The 11,125-nt window shown below is 48.5% G+C and overlaps 1 protein-coding gene across 1 annotated transcript; it reads left to right on the forward strand.

The window, feature by feature from the left end:
• The first annotated feature begins 5,012 nt into the window (after positions 1 to 5,012).
• Positions 5,013 to 10,321, forward strand: LYZL4 (lysozyme like 4). Its single transcript, XM_007463233.1, has 4 exons — positions 5,013 to 5,151; positions 5,256 to 5,405; positions 8,642 to 8,719; positions 10,251 to 10,321. The coding sequence occupies exons 1-4, from the start codon at positions 5,013 to 5,015 to the stop codon at positions 10,319 to 10,321; spliced, it is 438 nt and encodes a 145-aa protein (XP_007463295.1).
• Positions 10,322 to 11,125: the final 804 nt, after the last annotated feature.

Raw genomic sequence — 11,125 nt, forward strand, 5'->3', positions numbered from 1 at the left:
CCAAAGGGCCCCTATCACAAAAGGGATGAGGACCCTTTGTGATGTGGGGCCCTTTGGTGTGAGGTGGTTCCTGCTGGGTTCCTCATACCCTTTGTGATGGGGGAACTTTGGTGTGAGGTGGTTTCTCATCCTCTTTGTGATGAGGGCCCTTTGGTTTGCAGTGGTTCCTGCTGGGTTCCTCATCCCCCTTGCAACGTGGGCCCATAAGCTCCTGGACCGTAACGGTGGCTCCCCACTGCGATGCCGGCACTTAACGTCGTGATGTGTCCCCTGCTTGCTTCCTGCTCAGAGTCTCTCTGTTCAGCCTGAAGTCTTTCTCCTTCCATCTCAGCATCCGAGGGAGGCTTTGTCCTACACGGGCAACAACAAAAATTTTCATAGAAGAAAACACCTCCTCTCCCCTCTCCCTTTCCGCGAACACACTTTGCCTCAGACAACCCCTCAGTGAGTACGCAAAAGTGGGGCTGTTTTCTTTCTGATGCCATTTCAGCTGAAGTGTAAAAATATCTTTTCAAACTAGGGAAGCAACACCACAGCTAGAAATGCTTGGATTTGAAAATAAACGTGTGGCAGATTTACACAAATCCCTTGAATCTGTCAGAGATGCTTTCAGCAGAAGGTACAATGCCTGACAAAAGGGGGCTCACGCCACAAAGCTTTGTTTTTCTTGCATAAGAAGTCTGGAGAGGGGCGACTGCTGATAGTGATTCAGGGATCAGGGTTATCAGACTCTGATTTGGTATCAGTGTCGTATTCTAGGTCCCCTAATGTCAAATAATGGCAGCATCATGCCTCGTGAGGCTGAGTTCAAAGGGGAAGCAGGGTGGCCTCGAATGGGACTCTCTCCTTCCTTGTCTCTGTTACCAAAAGGAAAACACTCCCAGGAGCCTCCTCCTCAGTGCATTTCCCCTTACATCCTACAGGCCAGAACTAGGTCATACACCCACCCCTAGGCCAGAGACAGGGCTCCTGCCCAATTCAGGGCTCTCTGCCCACTGCGGAGGTTCTTTTAGGGAGGAATGGTTTTGGCTGGACGACCAAAAATATATTCTCAGACCTCTTTCTTTGGGCTCAGAAGCCCTGAGTTCCAGACCTGGTCCTGTTTCTGCCTTACTCAGATATGAATAACATAATGAACTGGATGCATCTTCCTCAAGCCCTGATATCGTCCCTACGGGCCACTTGCAAAGGCAGCAGAGAAGGTGAGCTGGCATCAAGGGTTTCTGAATGACACTGGCTTTACTGGCAAGAAACAGTTTTGAGAACAGGTAAACTAGATCATTTCAAAGGGAACCTCTCCCTTGCATGTTTTTGAGTGTCTGTAGGATTGGCTAGCCAGCATCTTTTCTTGTCTCCAGCCTTTTTTTTTTTTTTTTTTTTTAATAACATCTTTCCAAACTGAATTTTTGGTGTCTCACCTCAGTTGAAAGAGAAGGAGGGAGGGAGACAGAGAGAGAGAGAGAGAGAGAGAGAGAGAGAGAAAGAGAGAAAGAGAGAGAGAGTATCTAGAGAGGATGTTTTGGTTCTGAAGGGGAGGATGATCTCAAGCTTGGCAGCGGGGTAGGGGATGATGATGAAGCCTGTAGAGAACTTCTTGGAGGAAATTACAACTGAGCTGGGCTTTAAAGAACAGGTTTAGACATGCGCAGATGCGGATTTTAGGTAAGGGAGAGCAGAACAGAAGCATGAAAGTGCAGGAGGCAGTTGGCAAAGCGCAGACTCTCCAGGCTGACTTGTGTGCAGGGGCACTCGCTCACGTCCAGGAGCGTGGACTCCATAAGATAGGATAAGGGGAACTACTGAAGGACATGGGACAGTAGAATGGCATGGTCAGACCCGTTCTTAAGGTTTTTTTTTTTTTTTTTTTTTTTGCAGACACTGTACAGATATAGATGCAGATATTGACACAGATACAAATGTAATTATAGATTGTGTTATTGGGTGATGTCTGAGGAGCAGATGGAGATCCATCTGTTGGGGAAGGCTCAGGAGAAGTCCGGCTAGAGCCCAGGGCTGGGGCAAACTGAGAGGGCTCAGCCCTGCGAGAGCAGGTGAAACTCAGGGATTCAGGGCTGGCTCCCTGTCCCCGACTTAGAAGTGGCTGATCCTGACCCCAATTCAGGGATCCTGGCTTCTGTAGTGGACTTGGGACTTGAAGCAGCCAAATTTATCTTACAGTTGGATTATAGTTGACAAATGATCTTTACAATAACCAAAGATGTGATGGAACAGTTGGCAGGGGCCCCCTTATACGCACGTCTCTGCATTCTGGAGCTAAAGGTGGCCTTCGTGTATACGCAGGTGTTCTCCACTTGTGGGAGGAGGGATCCTAGCAGCTTTACTGGAAGACTCAGGACCATGGAGCTTAATGACTGATGCCTTTTCTTGGGTCACCAGGCCTGGGGAACAGAATGTGAGGGGCCAGGGTGATGTTGTGTAGCTTCCCCCATAGGGCACGAGTGACACGTAATGTCAGGCCATCCCACTACTGTCAGTGCCAAGCCTGACACCTTGGTTAGAGTGGTGTTGTCAAGACTTCTCCATGCAAAGCACATTTCCCCCTTTGTAATGAATACAGGCCAGGGAGGGAAGGAAACTACATCAGGTTCTAGGGCTGCAGGAGAGGATGGTCCCGCAGTGCGCCTTCCTCAGGGCAAGCACATCCCCTGCCACTCACGGAACCCAGAGAATGTCCAGATAACAATAAGCACTTATAATATTGACTCCCAAGGCCACAGTTTTCTCCCCTCATGCAAATTCAGTTAGGTCATAGTAAGTGAGGAATGGGTGCTGATGCATTATTCCTGGGAGAGTGATTATAGCATCAGAGCTTCTGGGGATCCAAGGACCCAGCCAGGGCCGCTGCCCTGGAAAACCTCCCAGAAGCAGCGTGTGGGTGCCCCACAGTAGAAATGAACATATCCTCACTCTGCCACTCCAGGCCCACTGACAGAAGCTTGTTTGGGGGTAACTCCAAATGACATAAATGGGGAGATTATCCTGGAGAGTCTGGGAGAGCCAGTGTAATCACATGTGTCCTTAAAAGCAGGAGGGGAGGCAGAAGGTGAGTCCATGAGATACAACAATGGAAGGAGAGGCAGATGAGATTCAGCGTGAAAGAGAGTTTTCACCCACCCTTGCTGTCTTTGAAATTAGAGGAAGGAGGTAGAGTCCAGAAATGCAGATGGCCCCTGGCAGCTGCAAATGACCCCCAGCTGACAGCTGGCAAGGAAACAGAGATCTCGGTGCTACAGCTACAAGGACTGTATTCTGCCAACAGCCCAAATGAGCAAGGGAGTGCATCCTTTTCTAGGGCCCCCAGAAAGGAGCATGGCCCTTCCAACACCTTGCTTTTAGCCTGGTGAGCCCTGTTAGACTTCTGACCTATAGAACTTTGAGTTCATACATTTGTGTTGTTTTAGCTGCTAAGCTGGAGGTGACTTGTTATAGCAGCAATAGAAAACTAATACAAATGTGCTGGTGACCGACCCCTCCCTGATGCTATGCATCAGTGCATAGCAACTGATGTCATAGAAAAGATTCTAGAAGAGGAGGTCACGAAGACGGCCTTAGGGTTTGGAAGCTCTTGGGTGAAGGCAAACGGGTTATCAAAGAAGTGACATCTGAAAAATCCAGGGAGCGGAGTGTAGACAGAGCGACTTTCCTGCAATGAACGTTGAGCCTGTTGCAGTGGCTGCTCTTCCCTTCCCCTGAGGAGGCAGCAAGGGCCTACAGAAGGATGGTAAGTGGGTGTACGGTGGGCACAAACTGGGACGGGCATGACTATTCCCAGCTGCAGGAGATGCTCATCAGCACATTCACTTATTGCTCATCCGATGACAGTTCTGTTGGGAAGAGTAGGTTTTTGTTCAATCATCCATTCATTCATTCATTGATCAAAGATTCACTGAGCACCTACTGTGCCCCAGGTTCTGTTCTAAGTTCTGAGGCGAAAGCAGAGGACAAGACAGGCCAGTTTTCTGCATGCCTGGTGTTTATACTCTGGTATGGGAGGTAGACAAATGAACGAGGAACTTGCTGAAATTTATTTATATTTTGAAAAAGATGAAAACTATTTTCTGGGATGGGGAAGTGCTCAGACAATCCTATTTGAAGTGGTGAGACCATGACAGGAAAGGGCAAGCTCTGGGGTGGTTGGGGGAATCATGTTCCAGGCGGAAGGAATAGCAGGTGCAAAGGACCTGGGTGGGAATGAGATGGGCAGGTACAAAGAAATGTGCAAGGTGAGTGTGACGGTGTGAAGGTGAACAAGAGGAAGAGAGGTGTGAAAGCAGAGGTGCTGTGAGGCTAAGAGACTTCTCTGCTCTTTCCAACGACGACCCAGCTATTCACTGTCAGGTCCGGGCTGGACCAGGTCTCCTTGTGAGGACAATGAGAGAAAAGGCCACTGGAGTTTGGTTTGTAGAAAATCTGGAGTCAAGACCGTGTAAAGGTTTAGACCACAGCTCAGAATATATTCCAGGATAAAAGGCAATGGTGGAAATAATTCAACGTGACAGTGGCTGTTGTGCTCATCGTGGTGGGACCGTGATGAGTTATTTTTTTCTTTTCTCATTTTCTATTTTCCAAAATGTGTTTCATGAACAAGTTCTGCTTTCACAGTAAAGAGGAAAAAAGCGTTTGAGCATCTGTATCTGCTGTCAGGAGAAATGAGTGTGAAAAAAACCAAGAAGCAGCCACTGGGTTTTGCTGGAGGGAAAGAATGGGGGTGGGGGCTGGGAAGGAGACCTTGGAGAGAGCAGTTTCCTGAGGAAACAGGAGGTGAAGGGGAGGACGAGAGGCAGGGCCTTGGGCACCATGGGTTTGCAGTGACACGAAACACAGAATTAGGATGGGAAGAAGTATTGTGATTAAGCCAGGAGGGCATCCCTGAATTGCACACCCCCAGTCCCACAGCACCCTTCTCTTCGGCCAGAGTCCCAGTGATCTCGGTGAGAGTTACCTGTGACTCCATCCACTCACCTGGCGGCCGTCACCCTGAGCTGGAGAGGATGAAGGCATCCATGGTGCTCTCCCTCATTGGGTACCTGCTGGTTCCAAGTGGCGCTGCTGTCTTGGGGCGCTGTGTGGTGGCTGAAAAGCTCCATGAAGGAGGCCTGAGTGATTTTGAGGGCTACAGCCTCGAAAACTGTAAGTAGCCCCTCTCAGCCCCACTCCTCACGTCTTTTCCCACTGCCCCCTGCCCAGGTTTCCCCAGCTCTCCTCTGAGCCACACCCCTCCCGTTCCATCTTAGGGGTGTGCCTGGCTTATTTTGAATGCAAGTTCAACCCCACTGCTGCCCATGACAGCTTGCGCGGTGACTACACCGGCTACGGCCTCTTTCAGATCCACAACCGGGACTGGTGTGACCACGGCAAGAACCGTTGCCACGTGTCCTGCTCTGGTAGATCTCTCCCTCCTTCCACCCTGGGGCCCGCGGGGGCAGCCACATTGAGCTCAGAGGGCTAGCCAGCGTTCACAAGTTTGGAGCTGGGAGGAGGGCCTGGCAAAGACGGGGCTGAGACAAATCCAGGGTGGACCCCAGGGAGGCCAAGCAGAGCACTGCACTGCCAAAGATCCGCGAGGAGAAGGGGCTGCGGTGAGTCAGGCTGGGCAGCCTGGGATGCAGCGATGGAGACCCACGTGCAGGTGGGCAGAGGGGGAGGCAGGGAGGAGCCTGACGGGTGAGGGCAGAGGGCTCTGGCTGGGCCTGATATAGAAGATACTGTTCTTCAAGGGGAACAGAGGCTGCCACGTTGACAGGCAGAGTGATCACCGGGAGAAGATGGGCTGTAATTTATGTCTCATAAGAAGGTTATGTATGTTTATCTCCAGAATCGAATACAATTATCTGTAATAGAAGTGGTATTGAGTGCTGTGATGAAAATACGGTGGACTAGATATCCTGAAAAGCCCTCCCACTAGATAAAATGTAAAAAAGTAAAAGAAAAAAACCAAAAAATCCCCCATCTTTTAAAGTACCTAGCTGAACTGGCAAGAAAGTAAGAAATCCCTAGAGGCTAAAAAGAGGAGCAAGAATGCAGATAGATAAGTGAAGACTGAAGCCGATGATGACCCTGGGGGTTTGAGGTCACTGTGTAGACAGGGTCTGAGCAAGGTACGGAGGTGCACTGGCAACCTCCAAAGGGCCCTGAGAGCCCTGAGAGCTACCCTGTCAGCTGAAAGGGATGAGCTAGAAAACCCCAAAGGGAAGACACTCTAAAGAAAGGGGAAAGACAGTCTTCCCTGGGAGTTTGTAACCACAAGCCAACAGGACTCACAAGGCACCATCTAGAGGGGCTGGACCTTGTGCTAAGTACTGGCGGCAATTCAGAGGAATTGCATAGTTTTCCTGTCAGGCAGGGTGGGGAACAGAAAAAGCACAAGCTTTGAAGTCAGACAGAACCTTGGCTCTACCTGCTACTAGTTATGTGATTTGAGCCTGTTTTCTTATCTAGAAAATGGAGTTATGGGACTTGCCTGGTGGTGCAGTGGTTAAGAATCCGCCTGCCAATGCCGGGGACATGGGTTTGATCCCTGGTCCGGGAAGATCTCACATGCCATGGAGCAACTAAGCCCATGCGCCACAACTACTGAGCCTGCGCTCTGGAGCCCACGCGCCACAACTACTGAAGCCTGTGTGTCTATAGCCCATGCTCTGCAACAAGAGAAGCCACCGCAACTAGAGAAAGCCTGCGTGAAGCAACGAAGACCCAACGCAACCAAAAATAAATAAATAAATAATAAAATTTTAAAAAGAAAATGGAGTTAATAATAGTACCTACCTGACAAGGCTTTGATTTGATTTGATTTGATCTTAGCAGCTTTTTTTCTTTTTTAATAAAACCCCAAAACTGGAGCAAATGTCCATCAACAATTGAATGGATAAATAGATCATGGTATATTCTTATTTAGAGAACCTTTTTAAAAACCAAAGTGCATGAAGGAATGTTTTCCTAAGTGTGTTCTTTTTTGTTCTAATCACACATTAATGGAAATGAATAAGTTACAGCTATAAGCAACAACATGGATAAATTTCACATAATGTTGAATAAAATAAGGTAGTCACACAGAGTACGTACTATACGAACCCACATATAAAGTTTAGAAACAGGCAAAACTAATCCATGAGCTACAGATCGGAACAGGGATGGGGGGGGCGGGGAGTGAGGGGTGCTCCCACAAGGCTTTTACAAGTTTTAAGTCCTGAGCGTGGTGTCTGGTGCTTGATGAACACAATTTTCCTTTATTTAAAGAATTTACAAAATAGTTGGGCATTAGGACTGATACATGTATGTATGCATGCATACTATGCAGGTAAGTATGTTTGTATGCACGTATATAACAGATAAGTGCCGAATCAAAGTGACGTTTTATTCAGAAAAGGGGAGAGGGCACAGTGGGCTAGGTGGTCAGTGACAGACTTCTAAGGACTATACTTTTGGATGAGCAGATGCAGGTTGGGAGATGAGTGTGAACAAAGTCTGGGAAGAGGATCTGTGCATGACCCCCAAGCTCTGGGTATCGGTACCATCAGGGTTGGCACTGTCTTTGCCTCCTGCCCCTTGACATGTCTTGAATGGTGGGGTTGTGGAGGAAAGCAGTGGAAGTGGAAAGCCACGTTGGGCAAAGTTGGACTAAGCCAAGGATTTGAGGTTCTGTTTTCCGGGCAACGAGGGGGCAATTAAATAATGTTTTAAGGAGAAGCAATCAGACCAGGTTATGGAAGGGCGGAGACTGTAGTGTGGGCAAGAAGGAGGGGGTCCCAGGTGGGAGGTCTTGGTTTCACGGACCAAGGAGGGAATGGAAGGATGGATGCATAGACATGTTGGTTCTTCAGGGGCACCTCTGGGCCCTCTCACATGCTGTTCCTTCTGCCTGGAACAGTTTTCCTTCTGTGACGTCAACCCCTTTTCCTTACCTACTCCACTAGATGTCACTTGGCCCAATAACCCTTCCCTGACCCTAATTCAACTCTGAATTAGGTTTCCCCACTCAACGCTGCATTCCCCCATGGCTCCAGGTATCCTCTGTATTTTAATTGTCTATAATCTTTATCTACCTCCTTCCAGACTGTAGGCGTTATGAAGGCAGGGATGGATTTATTGTGTTTCTCATTCTATCTCCACTGCTTCTTCTATAGCCTAGCACAGGATATCCACTATACATATACATTTTTTTTTGGCTGCATCGGGTCTTAGTTGTGGCACATGGGCTCTTTCTTGCAGCACAGTCTTCTCTCTAGTTGTGGCGTGCAGGTTTTCTCTTCTCTAGTTGTGGCGCGCGGGCTTAGTTGCCCCGCGGCATGTGGGATCTTAGTTCCCCGACCAGGGATCAAACCCATGTCCCCTGCATTGGAAGGCAGATTCTTTACCATTGGACCACCAGGGAAGTCCCCATCATATACATTTTTAATGAAAATATCATCACAAGAATTATAAGAAAAAATCAATAGATTCAGTAAAAGATGACCACATCCTGCTACTTCCCAGTGTTGTCTGAGAAAAATACAGGGATAGATTTATTCTTGGAATCACATGGAAGCCTCTCTAACGTGAGCCCCTGGTAGCTTCCTTGACATCACTCTGACTTAGCTGCCAAGTGGTGACATGGTATCATTCCACTTCATTTTCTTCACAGCTTTACTGAATCCAAATTTAAAGGAGACAATTGAATGTGCCAAGGAAACTGTAAAAGGAGAAAGAGGAATGGGAGCATGCTAAGTAGCCTGTATTAATGACCTTCACCCACTCATCGGGTCCCACTGGTTTGGGACTGTAAGTGTATAGCAACCAAGATTAAGATGATAGATTCTAAAGAAATCAAGCCATGTTTTCCTCTGGATTAGAACAGTCCCTGGCACAAAATACCCTATGTTAAGTTTTTGTTAAATAAATTGTAAAATAGAATTGTCATGGTTTTATACTTAAATGTTGGTCCTTCTTGGAAATTATTTTGGTATTAAAAAGTGAGACAGGGCATCCACCCTCATATTTTTCAAATGGCTGGTCGGTGGTCTCAACACCCCTTATTCGTTAACCTATTTTTCTCACTAATTTAATAGACTGCATTTTAAAGTGGGAATCCTCTTGTTAATGTTAACTGTCTTCTGAGTGTTGGAAATATCTTTCATGCATAGTCTTGACTTTCCAATTAATTTGGAAGCTTGGGTGGCCCCCTAGGGCAAGCACTAATGAGCTAAAACCATCTTCATTGTATGGCACTAAGTAGAGATGTGCTGGGCCAGTCCGATCAAGGTCTCTTACATGCTCAGGATTCCCAGTGAAGTGAGCTCTCATTAAGCTAATAAGCTGCCACGGCTTTTCCAAAGCTCAGATCAGGCTGCTCTGTGGAGCTTGGGGCGGACAGGAAGGGAGAAGACCCAGGCTCCCCCCACTCACCTCCCCGAGGAGCCCCTCCTGCAGTGCCTGCCAGGGGCTGTGGAGGGCGCTGCAATTTCTGAAAATACATCTGTGTGTGTGTTCCCTGCTGCTCTGTAGCTACGAGGGGCCAGGGGCTCACCGCCCCTTCCCCAACTGTGTGACCCCCTACCCTGGAAGACTCATGGAGCTTCATGCCCGGTCGAGGGATGGGACGAACTGATGAGTAATGGCCTGCAGTGGCCTGGTGACTCCCACCACTTCTAGGATGGGAGAGGAGGACCTGGGGTCTGGATTCTGGCCAAGGGGCTGGGAATAGGAGGGTCATGTTTGGGAGACCGGGAGAAAAGGTTAGAGAAACTCAGTCCAGCTGACCTAGGTTGAGGAGCTGGAAGGAATTTTGGAAGGTGAGGGGTGAAGCAGGTGCATGGCAAGGTAACAAGAGGCCGTGGCTGTGGGACAAGCGTTCCAGTTTCAGGACTAGGATCTGCCAAGTACTCACCATACATGTCACAGAGCTTCTCCGATGCTCACTTCAGAGAAGCTACAAATGCTTTGCAGGGCTGGAGAAGGACTTCGCAGTTCACAGCTCAGCCTCTCCACCTTGCAGTGTGGGGTTTATGGGAAGGGGAGACGTCGTGAGCAGGATGGAGGAAGGACCAGCTCTCATGCCAGCGGGTGGTGGAGCCAGCCAGCGAGAGAGACATACTTGGGATGCAAGAAAGCTTTCAGAACTGTGCCCACTCAAATGCTCCAGGGGCCGGGCAGTGGGTTTAAATTGGCCAGCGGGGGCTGAGCTCCCTGGAGATGCCGAGCTGTGAGGATGGGGAGCCCCCTCCGGTTCTCTCTCCCTGGCCTTCCTCCCCGCAGGACCTCCTGGACCCTCAACTGCCAGCACTCTGACACCCTGGAACGGTGGTTGGACGGATGCAAGCTGTAGCTACTGGGAAGCCCTCGCTGCACTTGCCCCTGGCATCTTCCTGGTGAAGATGCTCTCCTGTTCACTGCCTTCACTCATCCCGTTGATTAACTCACCGCTTGATGGCTCCAGGTGGAAAAGGGCAAAATTTGCTTCATCCAGGGATGCAGGATGCAGAATAAACCACTAGTTATTCAACCTGGTTCAAAGGGCTCCCCTTGTCCTATTACACTGTGATTGTTACGATGAAAATCATTACTTACCATTATCATGCTTCCCTAGTATTTAATCTCAGGTGGAGGATTTGAAGGAAGGAAAACATCTGGAAAATAAGATGTGCCCATGAATGTCAAAATTAATAGAGAAAGGAAGAAAAGATACAGAGGATGGGAAGGGGAGTCAAAGAAGAGAGGAAGAGACGCCAGTGCCAGCAGGACCCCCAGCTCCAGCTATGGTGTCCACACTGGGACACACAGGTGGCAGCGAGGAGACCACAAAAATCCTCTCTGCACTTTTGTGGAGAGACTCCAGTGACAGTTGATCTTTCTTATGAAATGTTAAGTTTTAAAAACTTGTCAACACGTACTCGTATTAGAGAAATTGTGCAAAAGACAGAAACATGGACAAGAAGAGTCCTCCCGTGATCTTAGAAGCCAAAGACAGTCAGTCACTGTCATGCTTTGGTTGCATTCCCTTTCAGTCTTTTTTCTGATTGGGGTTTTTCTTCTTTTCCAACAAGGCTGTGATAATGCTCTAGAGAGAGTTTTGTACCTCACTTTTTAGAAAGGAAGAGCATAGTAATGAACCTTTCCCTACATGTATTTC

This window comes from Lipotes vexillifer, unplaced genomic scaffold (assembly GCF_000442215.2).
Source record: "Lipotes vexillifer unplaced genomic scaffold, Lipotes_vexillifer_v1.1 scaffold820, whole genome shotgun sequence".
NCBI classification, from domain to species: domain Eukaryota; kingdom Metazoa; phylum Chordata; class Mammalia; order Artiodactyla; family Lipotidae; genus Lipotes; species Lipotes vexillifer.